Source organism: Melanerpes formicivorus, unplaced genomic scaffold, assembly GCF_026170545.1.
Source record: "Melanerpes formicivorus ecotype bairdi unplaced genomic scaffold, bMelFor1.0.p_v2 SCAF_3, whole genome shotgun sequence".
NCBI lineage: Eukaryota > Metazoa > Chordata > Aves > Piciformes > Picidae > Melanerpes > Melanerpes formicivorus.
In genome coordinates, this window is record NW_027142355.1 from 28256209 (window position 1) to 28277756 (window position 21548).

At 40.3% G+C, this 21548-nt stretch overlaps 1 protein-coding gene across 1 annotated transcript in view; it reads right to left on the minus strand.

Annotated features, from left to right (window-relative positions):
* ST7 (suppression of tumorigenicity 7) overlaps positions 1–21548 on the minus strand; it is a 149820-nt gene that overhangs the window by 67265 nt on the left and 61007 nt on the right. Inside the window, 1 exon segment of the mRNA XM_068169835.1 lies at positions 5243–5325. Coding sequence (XP_068025936.1) covers positions 5243–5325 — 83 coding nt within the window.

The window sequence follows — 21548 nt, forward strand, 5'->3', positions numbered from 1 at the left end:
TACTCTTTGAATATGAGGGGTAGTAACAACTGATCTAATGGATTTAAATCGATCTTACTCTCCTGAGGAACAGGATAAGGACAACAGAACTTGATTCTGTTGTTAAGCCTATTCGATAAATAAAATAAGACCACAGCACAGGTTTGGCTATGATTATGTGCTGTTTGCTAGCACACTGCCAGGCCTGTGCTACTGCTCTCAGGTAATGACTGGGCATGTCTGAGGAATATCATAGCCCAGGGGCTGTTTCCAGTAGACTGGATGGAAAAGACCATCCTGTTTTGAGATGCAAGAGTGTTTATCCATCTGGAGGTGACTACACAGTGCTACTTGCCTTCCAAAGAAAGCCCTTGGTCTGTTTTATTTAACTGTTAGGGTTATCCAGTGACTCAGGCAGTTATCCTCCAATCCTGCCCAGCTTGGGCCTAGTAAACAGTATGCTTCTGACCATGCTCCCAGTGTCCTTAACAACAGTCTTCAAGATCATGCAGACCAATTCCTTCTGGACAAAATGCACCTGTTTGGCATCCTCTTTGCTCACGGTTACCAAACTCCTATTTGTCATATCTCAAGTCAGCCTGAGAAAATACATGCAGTGCTAACAAGCAGCTTATTCAAAATAAATAGCTATTTACTTACACTTCATGCACCTCTGAAAATACAGAAATGGGAAAGATGAGAATATATTGCCTGGACTAAGCATAATACTTCTCTCAGCTCTGGGTAGGGTCCAGCTACTTATGATACCTTTGTCTTGTCTGTGGGCTGGGTTATTAAAGCCTGCCTTCCTACAGACTCTTCCTCTCTCATCTGCTCCTTGTCAAGTGTTTCCAGTTTCTCAGGAACTTCCTACAAGGATTCTGCCCTCCCTGACCTGTCAGCCTCCGCTAAGCAGAGCAGAAACTTTTGAACAATTACCACATGCTGCTTTTCAGCTGCCAAATATTGTCCCTGCACAATTGTCAGACTTTCCTGGAGTTTGTGGCAACACTCAGAAGTCCGTCACCTTTCTACCCCTAAGGAGCAGACTACACAAAGGTAATGAAACAAGCAGAAGAACAATTAATATCTACAGAAAACAAGACAGGTCCCTTCTGTGTTATTCAGGTCCTCTCTCAGACTTCCTGTACTAGCACCACTGCCTACAAAAGGCCATGACTCTCACATACTGTACACACACTTAGGAACAGACAACCCAGCCACTGAATGCTAGCCAGTGTGTAGACTCAGCCTCTTGCTCTACACCTCTGTAGACTGAATTTCTAATTCTTATCTCTGAAAGACCTGGTTCATTACAAAATGTTTCTCATCATGTAACAGAAAACTCTAACTGCTGTTCCAAACTCTGAAGTAGAAAGCATTCTCGGTGGAGATTCAAGACTGGGGTTCACTTCAGCCTCTGGTTTGTTAGAACTGAGACTCAACCAGTTTGCAATGCAAATGCCACCTGCATTTGTTAACCAACTTTCACTCTGGCGATAACTGTATGGTAAACATATGGCCTTATTTAGACATTTCAGTGGCATTTACATAGTTCTAGTTCACAGCATTCACTGGATGTCAGTTGTGTTTCATGACAGTTTTATTACCCTACCTGTGGAAAGCCTTAGCCTCTCAGACATTGAATACAACACAGCTCATTGTATTCTGCGAGACAGAACCCTTTGTTTTTACTGGATTAAAAGGGACTGCAGTGGAACCAAGGTTCCAACACAGTATTGTTAATGCAGTTTGAGACTTAATTTGGTTCCTATTTTTGATGCCTAAAAATAGTGCAGGGATTAGTTAAATATATGATAAATTGTTCATTTTTAAACTACGTGCTGTAGTCAAGTGATAATTAAGAAAAATGCTTGAGATAGAAAAGTGTTTTCTGCATGGTTCTAAGCTATCCAAGAAAGAAAAATAGGTCTGAAATCCTTTATTCCTTTAAATCACATTGCCTACTGCAAGGCCAAAATTTTACCTAAAGAATGAAAACAAAATAAGAAACAAAATAAGATGGGAGAGTAGTGTTTTGCAAAGAGGTCACATACGCAATTGACCAGAGCTGAACTCTGCAGAGTCATCATTTCAGGACCCAAACACGAAAGAGGAAAAGCATTCACTTTCCCATCGGTTACCACACTTCTGAAATGATGGAATTTTCCATCATTTCATAACCTGCAGCGCTGTCATTTCTCCTGATTAGGAATTGCAGCCAACTGATAATGGAAAGAAATCTGCCAGACCATATGGTGGAAAAATCCAAGGAATATTAGTACATCTAGCCTGAAAAATACCCCGGTGATGTAGATTTGACAACACAATGTTTATTTTACAAAAGAATTTCAGTTAATACCATGGCAGGATGAAGAATCCTTTAGAACTGCAGACACTGTGTAGTGCCACAGATAAGTAGGTGGTAATGCAGGCAGTTCAGCATGTAGCAGGGCCATTGGTAAACAGCAATAATACTAAGAAATAATTAATCTGAAGCACAACTGGGCTAGCAACTGGCTAGCACTACCTCACAATAACTTACTTTGCTGTATTTCCTGATGCATGGACTGTTCAACTTGCAGTTTCTTCTTTCAGTGACCATTTCTGCTGAGCTCCTTTTCCATCAACCAATTTACAGACCACATATTCCTCAGCACTGACACCAGTCTAGGGTCTAGAGTACCTGCCTGGCCTATATATCTTTTGCACATATAGGATGGTGGCACATGAACAGCAAACAACTACTGATAGCAGTAGTGGAAGTCCTCAAAAAAGGCTTTCAATCTTCTTTCAGTTAATGTCTACACCTCTGTTGCCTCCCTGTTTGTTCATAATGGACTCTGTCATACAGCATTTAGTGAATTTAGACTCAGTCTAATAATCTCTTCTTGGAAGACTTCTATTAGGTGCCCTTTCCCCTCTTCTGCATAGCACAGACTTAAATACTCCTTGCTACTTCCTTCTTGTACTTTGATGGAAGGTACAACACTTGCAAATTTCTTGCTTACAAGTCTCCTGCTGAGCTCATTCTTCAGAAGTTGCCTTCATGACTACAGTACAAAATGTACCAAGATCTGCAATCATGCTATACACAGAATTTAGTTACAGATGACTTAGTCTGTGTTTAAGGATTTGTTCCTGTTTTGTTCTGTAAGGTATAATTTCCACAGGGCAAAAATTGTCTTTTTCTTGCCACCTCCTCCTGCTGTCTTCACTCTCCAACTACAAATATAAAAATGTGGCTGTGGAACCCACGTTATTTCACTCATTCCTTTTTATATTGGCAGTGGGGCCTGGCCTTTTGGATGTTTCCTCTTTCTGAGTGACAGTACTGAATGTAACATTCAGTATTTTCCTCCCATGCATTAGAGTGAATTGTGCTGAACTGAATCCAAATCTTACAGGTCTGGCTTCTGTTCATATTCTGAAAGATCTGCTGATATCACTGGAGCTCTGTTCTGTGCTTTGGGGCTCAATCCATACAGGGATGATGAATGCCCAAGGAGCAGACGCTAAGTGATTACCATCTGCTACAAGGAAACCCCAGAGAAAGGCACAGCAGCAGTGCACCTGATACTTTATACCTGAACTCATCAAAGCAACAAGCCTCACAGGCATTCAGGAGTCAAGGATACCATTTTTTTGTCTACATCAGCTACAGGCAATGTGGAAATGAGAGGTGTGGGTTTCATGCATCAAACTGATACAGTTTAGATAGGATTCTAGTTGCTTTCAGGTTTCTCTGAGGTCAGTATATCTGAAGTGATGTGAACCAGCCCCTAGCCATGTCTATCACTTTCTGCTTACCACTACAGCAGCTACACTCCTAAAATTGGTCTCATTGGTCTCCCAGTTACATGTCTAGTTTGGTATGGTGAGGGAGGGTCTGCAGCTTGTATCCAGTGGATTTTAAAAGTGTACAACTTGTTTTTACACAAAGTACCTAAACCAGATTGAACAAACAAGACTAAAATGAAGAACTGTACCCTGAGGAGGGGAAGTAGAGAGAGGGAGGTGCTGATCTCTTCTCTGTGGTATCCAGTGATAGGAGGCATAGGAATAGTTCAAAACTGCACCAGGAGAAGTTTATGCTGTGTACTAGGAAATGTTTCGTTACTGAGAGGGCGGTCAAACACTGGAACAGGCTTCCTAGAGAGCTGGTCAATGGACCAAGCCTGTCAATGTTTAAGAGGCATCTGGACAACACCCTTACTGACATTTTTTAACTTTTGGTCAGTCCTGAAGTGATCAGGCAGTTGGACTAGATAATCATTGTAGGTCCCTTCCAACTGACCATCCCTGGAGGTGTTCAAGAGGGGACTGGACGTGACACTTGGTGCCATGGTTTAGTAGTCATGAGGTGTTGGGTGACAGGTTGGACTTGATGATCTTTGAGGTCTCTTCCAGCCTTATTGATTCTATGATTCTATTACATTATCCTATCCTATCCTATGTAGAAAGATGTCTTTCAGCAGTGAGGTAACAGAACAGCTCAGTATGAGCATAATATCCTGAGTATGTAATGCCGATTCTTAGACTTTTTACCTCCATTTGTTTCTATGAAGACAGTGAATGAAATCCAGAGCAAATGCTCTGCTTTGTATTCCTGCACTGTGATGGTATCATGATTCATTCTACTGCTTTGGTTTGTACTGTGAAGCCCTCTGGAATTACATATGGGAGGAAGGGATTTTAAATGGTTAAAAACACTCTTCAAACCTTTAAGCAAGTAGGTTGATATGTATTGAGAAAGATTTTTAAAGGGAACATCTGAAGCAATTATCCCTTGGAATCCTGGCACCAGAACTGGGTTGATTGCTAATATTCTGCTTGCTGCTTCTCTAAAAGGACTATGCCAACTAGAGATAGTTGGTACCACTGTTCCTGCTCTTTTTCACCGGCCTTTTTAGGTCTGTAGTACTTGTTGATGGAAACACTTAAGCTGCAAACACTTACTAGGAATTACTGTAGGGTTCTAAGTGGGGCACATTGTCCTTCAAGACATTTTTTTCTTCAAAGATACATATTACTGAAAGCTTTTCTTTTTCTTTTTATTTTGTGTTCCCACAGAAAAAGAAGTACAAGTAACAAGATACATATTTTATGGACTGCAGTTAAGTTAAAAAAACCAAACAAATAACCACCAAACCAAGCAAACAAACAAAAAAAAAAGACAGCTATTAAGGTGAATAAAGCCTGAAATTCCTTTCTGAATAATGCAATAAAGTTGTAAAGTAGTATTAATATATCTAGTACTTACCAAAATAAGTCCCGAGATTAATGAAGAAGTGCCTGTCAGGGCAACATAGAACTTGGGGGTTAATGTGTTCAAAAACATACTCACTGAAAAAGAAAGGAGAAGAAACCATGAATACAAGACCAGGACATGTTCTCCACATATGTCCCCTCCTCCTCCCAATTGCTTTTTAACTTCAGGTAAGTTTTTACCCTAATTCTGCTAAAAACCAACCAACCAAACACCACCACCCCCCCAAGATGCACACCAATGTAGAGAACATCCTGTTCCATCTGCCTAACATTTGATAGAGCAGAACATTTGACTGACACACAGAAATTTTTTTTTCCCCCAACAGAGTCAATCACAAGTCACTGAAAAACAGTTGCATGCACATTTACAGTTTTCCTATTCCAGTCAGTGCTCCACTGACAGCAAGTTCAGGATTCCTCTTGATGTATGGAAGACATTTTATGATCTGCCTTTGCTAGCCCATTGCAGTTAGAAATCTTGGGGATTAAGCTCGATGTCCTGCATTCAACAATTGTCTCAATGTCTTGTATGATCTTATTGAAACTATCTTGACAAATTTGTTCAAGTCTTTTACTCTCGTTACCTTCATTCTTCTATCATAGAGTGGGAGATAACATTTCCTCGACCCATTCCACTGAATTGAAGGTAGTGAACTACTCAGTATGATAACAGTGAATAAACACATAGAACAGATTAGGAAAAGACCTAACTGGCTTTTGGAAAATGAGGGGTGAAAATCATGATTGCTGTCTAGATTATCTGGCATGTAGGGCAGAGCCAAAGCCAGACAAGTCGCAAGGAATGGCAATTCCATCTATATGGGCCTCTAAACATTTGAAGGGCTTTTCTAGTCATACCACATTTGGGAAACTGCTGAGAGAATTTCAAGTTATCATGCTCAGACTCCCATAGAAAAAAATCTGTGGCCCTAAGAGACTAAAATAATCTTTTTTATAAGTTTTGGATCACTATATAGAAGCAACTAGAGAGAACTGGAGTTCTTCCACTAAATTCTTAACTTTCCATCATCTCCATCTTCCACAAATGAAAACATAACTCCTTTATATGACATGGAGGGTTAGAATGTCTTCTGTGAAAAAACCCTACTGATCTCATCCTTCACCAGTGCCAAATTACTTCTCATAAGCATATACATATAAGTCTGTACATATATGTGTGTGTGTGTGTGTATACACACATATATAAAATAAATATATTGAGGAGGAAGTTCTTCACCATGAGAGTGGTGAAGCCATGGAATGGGTTGTCCAGGGAGGTGGCTGAGGCCCCGTCCCTGGAGGTGTTTAAGAGCAGGCTGGACGAGGCTCTGTCCAGCCTGATCTAGTGTGGGGTGTCCCTGCCCATGGCAGGGGGGTTGGAACTAGATGATCCTTGTGGTCCCTTCCAACCCTGACTGATACTATGATACTATAGTACTGACAACAGATAGCAGGTGAGTTTGAAAGGCTTGTAGCGGACTACCAAACAGTCACTAAAAAACACCGACAAAAGACCTGGATATGTATGTGGGAAGTTCATTCTGTTCCTTTTAGAAATGACACTGAAATTAAATAATGTGGAGCCAAAATTGAAGGAAAGTCTAACAGCAGGATACAAATCATCAAACATATGATTAATTTTCCATGACCAGTAAAACAAAAATTGTTTGCCATAAATGCATCACTAGAAGAGACTGAAACCCTGCAATTTAGCTGCTTTGTTTGGGTTTTGGCTGTACAGTTTCTACTTTTTTTTCCCCTTGAAAAAGCCATAAACTGTTAAAATGGAAGTGTCATTTTCTGCTCCACTGGAGTGGCATTAAGCTCCAAGCTGAACTAGTTGGTGGCTTTTTAATTTCACTGTACGTTTTCTTTCGCAAGTGAGTTGGATGCCAGATTCTCAGGTAGTGTAAATCAGCACAACATCCCAAATTTTCCTGTGTGCAGCACAGCTACACTGATTTATGCTGGCTCTGGTTCAATAGTTGGGATTTTCCCACATCTTGTATCTTCCTTTCCTGTTCCCATTCTTTTTTTTTCTTCTTTATGATGTCTAATGCAATCTGACTTTGAAATACTACAGTAGTTGCTTCTTTCTCCAGTTGCAATGTCTGCTAAGAAGGAAGAGGAATGGAGAGACTGAAATAGCTCTGGCTTCACAAACCACCCTTGATCCTTTAGAAGAAACATTTCTTGTTCTAGAATGCAAACACAAGCCAGAGACACAATCAAACTATGTCACTGGGGAGACTTCAGATTGCCAGTGAAACTAATTCCTGTGCTTAGGTCAGGATATTCCTGAGAGAGTATGCTCTGATGGGATATAAATGTCTGTGTTCCCCATGTAGCACAGTGCTGATGCAGTGCCAACAATAATGTGAAAAGCCAAGCAGTGGGCAACTTTAGAGATGCTTTCTCTTCTATTCCTCTGCCATAGCTTTACAGTTCATGGAATGCTGGAATTTTTCTTATTAGACTAGAAAAAATTTCCAAAGCTGTGAAGCCACCTAAGCCTCCTGTGTTTTAGAGGATTCCACTGGAAGATACCCATTGAACAAGGATATGGTCTATTTGCTTTAAATTCCCATTGCCTGTTTCACTAAGAAATGATGCAAAGAATAAAGTTTCTTAAGCAGCGATGAGATACTCACCCTTACTGACTGGCATCAATAACATTTGCTTTGGGAAATGCATTTGGAAGAGCCCTCTCAACACATGAGCTCTGTGGAGCTCATCAATGGAGCAGAACAAACGAGGCTCTTAAGAAATGCTGTTTGGTTTTTCTGTCTCTGCTCTTTTACAAGTGGTGTATACTGATTTATAGAAAAACCCTCGGACCTGAATGGAGATAGGATTTTGTTTATCTGTCCTTTGCACCTGCATTACTGCTTTACTCCTTGCTTGCACATACACTGTGCTCCTTTATGCTCTTTGGCCATAATTCTTCACTTTTACAGCTTACTCATGGGGGCTGATGAGGTGAACAGGTACGACGCTGGATACTTTAAGACTCCATGGGCCAGATTCCCAGCTAACTAGAATATCTCACTTGATTTGCTATAGCTATACTCAACTACCAGAGCTGCTTATCTAGCCTGTGTCTCCCTATTTCTCTGCTATTCTTCTTTCCACTAATTAAATCTAAGAATTTTGTGTTTCATTTTGAAAACGAACAACTTCTGCCAATTATTAACTACCCTTCCAGTCCCTTTGTCTCCATAAATATTATTAACAAAAGCAAAAGCAAACACTTTCTAATAAGAAACATATCTCCAAAACAATAAAAGTAAACACTAGAGTATCTGTGGTCAGACTGTTTTTATTCTGAAGTGAACAAGAATTCAGTCATTGTTTTGGTGGAAAATATATCAAGGCCTAGTTCTCATAATAGCAATTCCAAAAGTGAAAATCAACCTAAATTGGGGTTACCTGATATGTATAATTATCTGAAAGGGGTACTTCACAGTCAGCATTCTGACACCAGAGAAATCACTATCATATCCAATGTCTCCATCATGTAGTAGGCTCAGGTTTCCTTCAGTCTGTTGCAGTAAACTAGATCCGTTAGATAACCAAAAGGTCCATCTGCCTAAATTTGGGACAGTAGCTGTTTTTTCCCCCTCTATTTCCATTTGATGAAGTAGCAGGATTGAAGAGAGAGTTTCTGAGAAATGAGACTTGAAGAGGCAGCAGAAGATGAGTGCAGAACAAAGCCAAGTAGAAGCACCAGCAAAAGGTGGTACTGTGTGTTCTTTTGTCTTGATTCCTAATGTCCCACTGTATGCCTAATTATTTCTGTCCACAAAGGGAAGATGGTTCAGTTATTTAGTTTGGAGTACCAGCTCTTGTCTGGCATCTAATGAATACCTAGAGAAAGAAACTTGCCTGATATTCTTTCAGTGCCAACTAATTAGAAATCACTATTTCCACAGACTTCTGATGAGTGATTTATTTTAGGTGTGTTAAATAGAAATGGTGGATTACACAGCACAGCTTGTTTTTAAAGAAAACTCTCATGACTTACACATTCTGTCTAAACAAGCCAAGCATGTCTGCTTATGAGAGGGTCCTGGCTTTAAGAATACCCATCCCCTGTTTCTTCCCTTCATCTTATTGCTTTCATTTTAATCACACCTGAATCATCCAGAATAAGGCACTACTTACATTTCTACAGGTGCCTATGTTACATTGCCTAATTGTTCTATCGTGTTGTATAATATCTAGGGAAGGACTGTTTTTCACTGGTAAATATGCATGCTCACAGAGATGAATTCACATCCCATTCAATTCATGGCAGGCAAGCTCAAAAAACACACAAGCAAATACTCCCTGTTGAGGCTAATCAAAAGAGGCAATTGAAATGTTCTTGAAAGCTGATGCCAGTTCATTCTTGTTATATATGTTATTCATTGACAATACTTGTGGTTCATTCTGAACATGATAATAAACAAGAGAGGAAAATCCAGATTTTTTTCAAGCTACACAATCCTTGAATCACATAAAATGTATCATTCAAGGTAATAAAACACTCTGTTAACTTACAAATTTCTTCAAGGGATTTAGAACTCAAGCATGAATGGAACTACAGTAGGAGGGAAATACTGGAGGCAAAGTGCTCAAAATATCATTTTGCTGCTGTATCAGTTAATTACATTAGAAGACATTAATTACATTAGAAGACATTACATTAGAAGACATTAATAGTTAGAAGATCAAACATAACAATCCAGCTACATTGAATACACGTGAAAGCACAGCTCTTCTGTGCCAGCATCTTTGTGCTCCTAAGTGAGACAAGTTTTCTGAGTACAGTAGTAGCTTTTATAATAGCTAATAGCCAGAAAACAGAGAAAAGCTTATAGCCACAGAGCCCTTCTAGTGCATTATTTGCCCTTAAGCTTTCGTGGCTAAAATACACGTGTCCCCAAGAAATTTCACTGCACTTTTTGTCTCTACCTTCCATATTTCCCTGGTATGCAGACAAGAATTTGCAATGCCCCAGCGCAAACAACCCAAATCCTTTAGACAGACAATAAGCTAAGAAACCAATCCTTGAAGACCTTTGACACAGCAATTCATCTTCTTTTCACTGCAGCCATCCATTCAAGCCAGTGTTCAAGGATGGTACAGAGGATAGGGCAGTGACTGGTTTATTTCAGAGTGGCCTCAGCATGGGTTAATGCAGCCACTTGATTCAAAGCTGTTGCAGCAATGAAGAACTCAACTGAAGTATTAGCAAAGAAGGCAAAACAAAGTTCAATAAACTTCTTCTAATAAATATATATAATATTCCCTTGAGTATAAAGCACAACATAGTCTTGGCTTTAACTGAACTATTTATTTAACCTTTTTGAACCTTCAATCCATCCCTTGTAAGAATGTGAATAATACACTTCTGGGAAAACATGATAGGGTCAGGCTGAATTATGCACTATAGACTATGATGGCCTCTAGCTCAATATAAATAAAAACCCCACTAGATTTAAAGCTGTCATGAGGTATTGTCTGAGAAAAAAAAGTATCTATGGCCATTTACTAGAGTTTCTCCTGGGAAACTACTGAGATGTTGTTTAATTTTTCAGACTTCTTGGAGAAATTACCAAAGAAGAAGTAAGCATTCAAAAGTTTAAGAATGTTGCTATGTGAGTTTCATTATCAGTTATTGCAAATGCTATTCAACTTCCTTTCATAAAGCCTTTGTGTGGATCTGTTTTCAAAAGTTGAAGAAAACAATTGTCACTCAGCATCAAACACGTGGCCTTTTCCAGGCAGAAACAGCTGTTGTCTGTGCTGTGCATAAGGAAATCCAGGTACTCACTCACTCACTTTGTTCAACCACTTAAAGGCATGCAGCTGAATGAGAGTCATAGTCAGACCTCTGGAGCCTAGGCTAATCATCACTGAAGCTGTCCATTGCTCTCAGAGAATGTTGGACCAGAGCCCAAGGGAGAAAAAATGGTGGTCTGCCAAAAGCCACCTATTACTTCAGATACATAGTGAACCCTGATTAACCTCGCAATTGCACATAATCAAAATTCTACTTTTACAGGTATTTCTAATTAGTGAAATAAAACTTTCTGGACTGAAGACCACCATGCTCTCTCTTCCATGTTTCTACATCTCAAATGTAGGTTTTCCTTTTCAAACAGAATATCCTTACCACAATGAAAAGGGGGAGTGACTAGAGATGGGCTGTTTTGGAGAGCAAGGTAAGCATTACGGGAGAGGCTTTCAGCCACAGAGTACAGCCCTAAGATAAGAAGGAGCAGAAGGCAATAAAAAAGTACCAGGTCAAAATTATTCAAGCTCATTTACTTGTAACCAAAAAATAAAGACTTTTGAAGGCTGCAGATGATGACAATAACATTCTCCCTACTTTGTGACCCAGTGGCCCACTGAACGAATTATATCCAGCTCAAAAAAAACCCAAAACATTTTGGCAAATTCAGTCCATCCTTTCCCAAACAACCCTTCCTGAGGATTACTGACAAATTCAATTTAATCATTCTCCTCAACATTTTAATGCACTAAATACCTGAAAAACAAAGTGACACAATGATCAATGTTGCCCTGCTTTGCAAAACCAGGTCTATATTCATATTATAGTGCCCAAAAGTTATTAGATTGGTTAAAAACTGGCTGAGTCCTAGCAGGAATTAGTCTGTGCTGGTTCTGGAGCTTTTAATGGGATCTACATGAATATGCTTGTGTCCTTCAGAGTGCATTAACCACTCACCCTGATAGACACTAAGATCACTTATCCCCACTGAGAATAATATACAGGGAAACATAATTGGTGAGAGACAAGAGCTATCACTGCACGGAGGGCAGGAGGACATAGAGGTGAATCAAGGAAATCAGATCTGGAAGATATAAAACCACTTAGATGCTACTGTGGCTTGGAAAACAGAAATGGAAACCAGATTAGAGCTAGACAAGCATAATACAGAGCTGAGTTAAAAGAAAACTGAAAAAACAATGAAATAGCAATAAAAATGTGCATAGAAAGATAAATATATAGCCATGAACAGCAAAGGCAAAAAAGAAGTGCTATGTGCAACATGAATATAAATAAAGCTTGTTTTTACTTTGCAAAAGATGGTTTGCAGTTCAGAAGGATCTTTTCACTTGGAGAAATAAGACTACCAACAATTCACAGCTTTGGTCACTTAGGAGGAGATACTGTCAATGATATCCCTTGCTGTCAAATATGCCCCAAAACCTTGTCTCACAAACTAAGTCATCTAACACAAGATGCTACTGCAGATTCTCACTGCCATATCTATTGTCCCAGAATGCCCTGCTATGGTCAGCTGCTACACATTCCCCTGGAACAGACAGACTGGACTGCAGGCACAGGATGCACTGTTCCTATTCCAAGAAAAGCACTCCAGTCAAGCACAGTATTTTGCTATTCCATTGAGCTGAGATCATGAACTTCCACCTGTAGATTTGGGAAGAATAAAAGTATGGAGAAAACCCATCAACTTTCCTTCACGAAAGCAGCTATTATAGTGCTAATACGCAGCCCTATAGTTTCCCTGCCAAGGGACAGGGACATTTCCTTTCACAATACAGTGGTGACATGAGTTAATTACACAGCTCCTGTTAATTGCAGAGCTTGCTTCATGAACACCAAGATTTCCTTGTCTATTGGCAGCAAAAACCCTGTTCAAAACCAAACAAACAGCAATAAAAAAACAACAAAACCCACCACCCCCACCAAAACTCAACCAACCAACAAATAACCCCACCCCAACAACAACAAAACCTCCAAATAAAACAAAACCAAAAAACCCAACCAAAACCAAGCCCCCACAGCATTTCTACTTAAAGAAAATTAGGGAGAAATAATTTCCTGGGACCTTACAGGCCTTAGTTGCCAGGCACTAACTACTGGGCATTTCTTTATGACAATTACAGTGACCTAATGCTAAAATCAGACTCTTGGTATTAATAATGCACAAGTTGAAGGGAGGAATTGGGCCAAATATGAATGAGGCACAAAGGATGAGAAATTACATACTGAGTAGCGGTATCAATATTTAGATTTTGAGAGATGTGAATGTGTAAAATTAGGGTTGTTGCTTGGTTCTTTGTCAGACTCTTGCCACACTGTCAACCTCAGTTCTTCTAAAGTCAGGTTACTTGCAAACTGATGTGAAATGCTGTCATTCTGTGTCTCCCCTACAGATTTTAGTTTCAAGAAACATGACTCCTTGTTTGAAAATTTTCTTCAGTGTTGCACTGGGTGAGGAAGCACTTTCTCAGATTTGTGATGGGGGATTTCATAGAATCATAGAATGGCTTCAGTTTAAAGGGACCATTAAGATCATCTAAATCCAGCTGCACTGGCCTGGGCAGGGACACCTTACACTAGACCAGGTTGCTCCAAGCTTCATCTATTCTGGTCTTAAAACATTTCCAGGGGTAAGGTGTCCACAACTTCTCTGGACAATCTGTTCCAGTGTTCCACCATCCTCATATTAAAGAACTTTGCCCTAATCTAAATCTACCCTACTTTAGTCGTACATGCCTTTACAAACAGTCCCTCAGCTTTCCTGTAGGCCCCCTCTGGATACTGGAAGGTTGCTATAAGGGTTCCCCAGAGCCTTCTCTTCTCCAGGCTAAATACACCCAACTCATTTTAATTGCAAAAATGTACCCAAGTGTGGCAAAGAAATAACCTTATTTTCCAATCTGCACCCTGAAGTGTTTAAACAAATCTTACTTTAAAATTATTCTTAGTATCAAATAATCATTCATGTAACTGAACTGAGACAGCTTTATCCAGTTTGGACAGGCACCATTTGTGAAGTCAAACCTACCGTTAGCTTAACTGTCACTTACTCTATGGCATTACACAGATTTATGTGATTCAGCCTTTCAAAGCTATATTAAAACAAAAGCCAATTACTCAACCTCATTATCTGGAGTCCTTTAAGACAATTAATAGCTTTTGTTGCCAGATCAGCACAGTTCTCTCAATGGAACAGGGGAAGTTTTGCCCTCTTCTTTCATGCAATACTCAGTGAGGTAACAGCTCCATTAAATCATCTTGATTTTGGTTCATTAGCTGTCTAAAGAGTACTCTAAACTATGGGTTTGCCACAGTCATTAATTCCAATGCCATGGACAACAAAAGCTAATCTACTCTAGAGAGAGAAATCATGCAAAGAGTTTTCACCAACTACTGGTATTCCACAAAAGAGAAAATATCCCATGGGTTCCCATTATCTGGGAACCTCTCTCAGAGGAGCTATTCCCATGCTACGACAAAAAGAGGCACAGGAACAAAGCACCCTCTGCTGTCCTGCGGCCTCTTCTAGTGCCTCCTTTTGTTCCTGGCAGGATCTGATAGGAGCACTAAACCTACAGATAGGAGCAGTGCTACATGTTCCATCCCTGCTTGCGCACTGCATTCACAGACCTACAAAAGACAAGGATCACAATATTCTGTGCATTAAAATAAACAAATAAACCAATAAATAAATAAATCAGCACTTTAAAAAAATAAGAAAATATATCTGAGATTTGCCTCTTGACTAAAATGTTTGCTATTTTTCAAACATCTATTTAAAAAAAAACAATTCTGGAGAAATATTCTATTCCAGACATTTCTATTCTAACCTTCATAGCCTCACTGTATATAGCACATCTATTTTGAGAATCCCTAAGATGCTGATCTCTGCATACAAGAAATTGCGAGGTGCTTCTCGGAATAGAAACTGGAAAACATTTTCATAATTAGAAACAGCAACCTCATGAAAACTCCCTGGAGATCTACAATAACTAATATCATTACCCTATCATTGAAAACTCATCTATGCTTCCTACTTCAAAAAATCAATAGATTGTTCATGCCATTTTTCTCCTATGAGAAACTTCTACCTATGATGAATTTCTGCATGAGGCAGAGAATTTCTTTTATTGTTGGTCTGGGTAACGTGGCACAAAAAGAAGGGAAAAATTCATTTTATATTGAGTGTGATTCATTATTCTTATGTATCTAATAATCAACTTTTCCTTTCAAAGCATTCTTAAAACTGAGTGACTCACGCAGTAATTGCATCAAATGGAAAAGAAGACAAGTTAAATAGGGAATTTTTACCTTTTTTACTCCATTCTGGGGGTATTTCAAAGAAAGCATAGCAGTGACAAGTGCTACATAATTTCCATTGTCTACCAGTCTCTTGGGACACCCCAAACTTATTAAAATGGAAAAAGCTCTGCGGTACTCATTAGACAGAACTGCAATCTGCATTCAGGACCTGACTGATGAGGAGACAAACCTTGAAGAAGACTTTTGCATAATAAAGATTTTCAGTAAAATAAGATCCAGAGGAAAAAAAAAAATCCAGCCAAATGGTGGAGTAGAGGCTGAGGAAGCACATCTGTCACAAAGCCTTACAAACCTATAGCATGTAGTTACTTGTGAAACATGATCATCTTGTGGCCAGGGTCCTTACCGGCAGTGAGTCTCTATACAGTGCAATTTCCTTCAGAGGTCTCATATCCACCAGATAAAACTACACTGTCTGAAGTTTTGAAGAGTGTTTTCTTTCATAAGAAGACAAATAAAAAGCACTTAGACTACTTCATTAACAATAATGACGTTGTTTGAGTTAGCCTATTATGAAATCCCACAAGAAAAGGTGGCACAAAACGCACGCTAATTTCTTACTGAATTTAATTCCAAACATGAGCTGTGGCTGACCTATCTGAAAGCAACTGTGCAACAGCATTCCATCCAATTGCAGCTTAATTTCTTTTCCTTTATTCTGTTTCGAATTACTGGATCTTTTCAGAGGTGGGTCTCCTCATGACAGTAAGAAGAAGCACAGAAAGAGCAGGGCAGGTCTTGCAGGTGGAACTTGGCAGAGCTAAGCCAATGCTACATAGAACTTTCCAGCAGTGACTGGCTGGAAAGTAGCCCTGAGGAGAGAGACCTGGGGGTGCTGGTGGACAAAAAGCTCAACATGAGCTCTCAGTGTGCACTTGCAGCCCGCAAAGCCAATCAGATCCTGGGCTGCATCAGGAGAAGTGTGGCCAGCAGGTCGAGGGAGGTGATTCTCCCCCTCTACTCAGCCCTGGTGAGACCCCACCTGGAGTACTGTGTCCAGTTCTGGAGCCCCTATTACAAGAGGGACGTGGAGGTGCTGGAACGTGTCCAGAGAAGGGCCACAAGGATGATCAGAGGGCTGGAGCACCTCTCCTATGAGGACAGACTGAAGGAGTTGGGGCTGTTCAGTCTGCAGAAGAGAAGGCTCCCAGGTGACCTAATTGTGGCCTTCCAGTATCTGAAGGGGGCCTACAGGAAGGCTGGGGAAGGACTTTTCAGGATCTCAGGTAGTGATAGGACTAGGGGGAATGGAATGAAGCTGGAGGTGGGGAGATTCAGGCTAGATGTGAGGAGGAGGTTCTTCACCATGAGAGTGGTGAAACCCTGGAATGGGTTGTCCAGGGAGGTGGTCGAGGCCCCGTCCCTGGGGGTGTTTAAGAGCAGGATGGATGAGGCTCTGTCCAGCCTGATCTAGTGTGGGGTGTCCCTGCCCATGGCAGGGGGGTTGGAACTAGATGATCCTTGTGGTCCCTTCCAACCCTGAATGAAACTATGAAACTATGAACTGTCACTCAACCTGTGGCAGCAGTCAGCTGTTTCGAAACACTGCATAAATACACTAATGCCAGCACCCTGTATTACCCACCAACCAGTGCCAGATCGCTTTGTCTCTAAAGCCAAAGCACAGAGAAGTGAAAAATGAAAAACTGAATTAGCCAACAAAGGCATACCTGATAAATGAGAAGCATACAGTTTCCTATAACTTGTCTTCTCTATCCTGTTGTTAGCCCAGAAAAATACTGTATTGGCTCTAACTTGGAAATGCAAAGGCCTCTTCCAACCTTGGTGATACTGTGATACTGTGATTTAGGAAATCCCATGTCTAGGTCCAGCCTGGAACTTGTGAAAGTAGTGAAATATCCAGGTGGATATCAAACATCTGAAAAATACACCACCATGTTTTAGTAAGTAACTCCAGGAAAATATTCTGCATGTTATGCTGTATAAAACAACAGCTAGATTGTAGATACCACATAGAAAAAAATAATAATTCTTATTTCTCTGTGTTATTATCAGACTATGCCTTGACTTTCACACGCTACCCTGTGAGAAAGATGCTAAGCTAAAAGGGGGACATACCATAAGCCCAGCTGAAGGACAATGCTGCACTACCCTTCTACTCCATCATGCACATCAGGGTCTCAAAAGCATAGCCAGGTAATAGCTTAAGATCCTCTTTGCAAGTTTCCCACTTTGACTCTAACTTGAAGTACGAACTCCACGTTCCTCAAAGATCAGGCCAAGATGTCTCATATCAAATGTCTGTAATTAGAAACTGGTTTTGAAAGTTTGGTCAGGCAGGCAGTGAGTCACTACGGTGAGATGAACCTCAGGCACTCGGCTTCCATTCGCCAAGGGTAGGTATGACCTGAGCAAACCCAGTGACCGTTGCTGGTACTCATTTCTGAGTATGACTAAAAGCTACTACGCCATTGCAACCTGTGACCAGAGAAGGCTGCGCTGCAAAAACAGCCCATGGAAATGCTGCGGTTTTCTTGCATCTTCTGTTCCTCTTCTGTTCACATCAGTGTATCTAGGACTAGCAATCCTAGCTATGTTAGTCCTCAGGTACTAATGGTTAATTATGGTAATCACTACACTGGGACTTTTTATGCTGTCATTTAAGTTGATCTACTCAGAACACCCTGGAAAAATTGTCTTTGATGCTAAAACTTACCATGTTTTCTCTTACTGCAGTAGCAAAAGTTTTTGCACTTTTCAGGAGTGGAATGCCAGCAAAAAACAATAATCAACCAGAGGACTTCACATCCACTCTCAGTTTTCCCTTCATATGTGGTAAGGAACTAGCTTCCCATCTGGCTCTTGAGGAAGAGCAACAGGAAAGTGATCTCCCAAGAGTGGAGCACATGAATCTAATTCCCCTTTGAACTGAAACATCTGAATGAGCAACTGCTTCAGCAGAAAAATCCAGAAGAAAACTTTGAGAATGGCAGAACACCAAAATCAATACAGTGATAGATTCAAAGCAGCTTCCATACACAAAACTCAAAGAGGGAACACAAAATTATTGTGGGAGACAACTTAATGCTTTTCAAAATGCTACTTGGCTTAGAAACACAGAGATTTGGAACCTGCTAAGTGTGCTTAAGTGCTCGGAATGGTGGCATTTAAATGACCAACAAACCCCTTAATGTTCATAATTCAAAGCACAAAAAACCACTGAAGGGCAGCTGACTTTCTGGCTGCAACTGCCCATTAGAGCGATGCACTTAAGGATATATAATACCAGAGCAACACGGAATTTGCAATAAAGATTGGCTTCTGCTCCCAGCTTCATAGCTGGCTTGCCTGCAAGTCTCAACACCGTGGTCTGGGGCTTGGTTTTCCTGCCTGTGCTTTGGAAGAGACCTAAATATGCCAAAGTAGCAGAGAACTTTGCACTCATCTACAGCCCCATTGCTGGTTTCTTTACTTGCATGGAGCACCTTCCTAAGAAGCCAAGTGGATTGCTTTGGCCTTCTCCAAGGGCTATTTATGGTACTATCATCCTCTCAACCAAAAAAGGTGTTAGAGAAAACAGCTGATTATATCCAAAGATAGGTATTTAACTTAGAGCTTTCCAGCAGACCTGATCTCAGTCCAGCCTGTCCTGGGACAGCACAGTTAGTCTAAACTATGCTGGTCCATGAAGCAGACTTGCCTGCTTTTGTTAAATACATGGGAGATGAAGTAGAGCATGAGAGGGTATGTAAAGGTAATTACAACTGAAAACTAACACAGCTTTGCAGCTTGGAAAACTCCCTACAACACAAAAAGTGTTGGCTACAGATAACCGACTGTGCTGGGGTTGGGTCTATCTGTATTTGGCTACCAGCTACCTATTTTCATTTGATACTCTACAAAAAGAAAAATAGCTCCCCAAATGAGATTTCTCTGAGCTCCAGCAAATTAGTACCATTAAGAATGGGTTCCTTGAAGAACTTTTTCTTATTATGCCATTAATATTTCACATGGTCAAGAGCTGACACTGAGCAGAAAGATCCCTACCTTTGAAAATAGGAATCAATCAGGGGAATTAAGGAAAACTATCTGTGGTTGTTAGGGCTTCATTGCCTGAAGGAAACAGTGCAATGCCTTGATACGTGCCCACCAGCAAAGCCAAGTCCAGAGTTGATATTGGCAGCAGAAGCCAGACACAGGAGATGCCAATAGGTCTGCCAGCTTGAAATGGTATCAAGAGATGTTATCATTTTGTAGCTGTATTAAGAAATGGATTTGGCTGACATGCTATAGGGCAAGATTTGTTTATTTCTGCATGAATGCACTTATAAAGAAATACTGCATTAACCCTTTCACAAAAGCATTCACCATTTTCCTCAGTGGAGTCTAACACTACAAACAAGCCTTTTGCTGTTTTGCAAAACCCAGATTTTTTTCTCACATTAACAACTCCTTTGCCCTGAAGACATTTAATTTTTAGATTAAATAAATAAATTCAATCTTTTATCTGGGAGTTATGAACATGGATTTATGGCAAAAAGTCACTCCTTGGATTGGAAATGATAGAATGGGTTTTTAGTCTTCTCCGAAGCAGTGATTTTCTTTTGCTGAGAAGCAAGACTCCTGAGGGAACTACTCCAAGTTAGTTGCTCATGAAGTACACTCATAATTTGGGTAATTAACTAAATGCCACAGTGTCATTATCTTTTCCCTAAAGCTTTTGGGGTTTTTTTTTCTCTAGCAGTTTTCCCCTGTTAATTTAATACTGCCAGATAGGTAAATCCTTCCGAGATCAGTTAGTCTCAGACCAGAAATCCATGAGGTAGGTGACTTGCAGTGGGTTTTGCTGCGATTTTAAGTATGTTGCTCTTCCTGGTTTTCAGAAACAAGGAAACATTTTTCATCCTATGATTGATTGCTCCTATGAAGCAAAGCAAGAAAAAAAAAGACATTTTAAAAACACAAAGCTCTCTTTGCCCCATCTGCCAGTCCTGCTGCTGTCAATGCTGTTCAGCTGAAAGAAAATGCCGACTGCATCAATGTATGTTAGGAGAACTGAAGTGTCACAAAATGCCACAGACATTGTTCCTATGCTGAAGTTTTGGGAAATGAAAGCAAATACTATAGAGGAAGCAATACTAGATGAGCATCACTGAGGCAAAATTACAAGTGAATACAGAACACAGAAATCAAAATGAATATTTACAGCACACCCTTCTGAGTTAACAGTGTGCCACATGGGTGTTTGAAAACAAGCCCCTGAGGAGTGGTTAAGGAGAGGCCTCTTCAATGAAGTGGCCCAGGATGTTCTCAGGGGCTGAAGAACCTCCCTAGCATGCAGAGCACATTGATACCAAGAAGCACAGCTTGCCTTCAGCTGGGCTGCAAAGAGGAAACAGAACTTTTATCCTGCAGTTTCATACTTATTTCATATGGAACCAAGCAATTTCTGCCAAATCCTTAGCAATAAGATCAAATAAGCAGAAAAAGGAAAGCAAAATCAAGAAATAAAATGAAACAAGCCTGGGATTCTCTACTGATAATCATTAACTATTATTTTCTATCTGTGTAAACTACTGCCATTTTCTCTGTTTTGCTCTGAGATAACACTTTTTTTTGAACTACTGTTATGCTCCTTTTCTTTGAAGTGTCTATCACCAGGAGCACTGCACAGAGCCTACATGGAAAGCACACAGGCTCTGTTAGCAGATGAGCTCATTAAGGCCAGCATCAATAGAAACCAAAGTGCTCTCCATGGATCAGATCAGCTGAGATAGTTGCATGGCTCCAAAAGACTGAATTATTTGTGCCTCCGTCTCTTCAGTGGCACACCTACAGTTTGTGAGTTCATTTCCCTAGCACACTGGCTTCCAGCTCACAAAGTCATATTTACTTTCTTTCATGATGCAGTGGTTTTAAAGCCTCTTTTTGCCTTCATTTCTTTGATGTTCATCTTCTTGCCACCACTGCAGTTCCTTCCTCTTCAACTTGTAAATTATGCATTCTGGCTACCATTTGGCTTAATTCAATTTGAATTTGCAATGCCATTTGAAAAAAGCAGAGCACATCTATCCTCCTGTCCCATTTTATCCTCTCCTATCCATATGCATTGAGAATGGCCTTTGAAAGGAGAAGGAATCAGAGTGTAAAACTTCTACCTATGTCTTTTCTGCCAGGAACAGGTAACAGCATCCATTTCTGAGGAGTTTTTGGA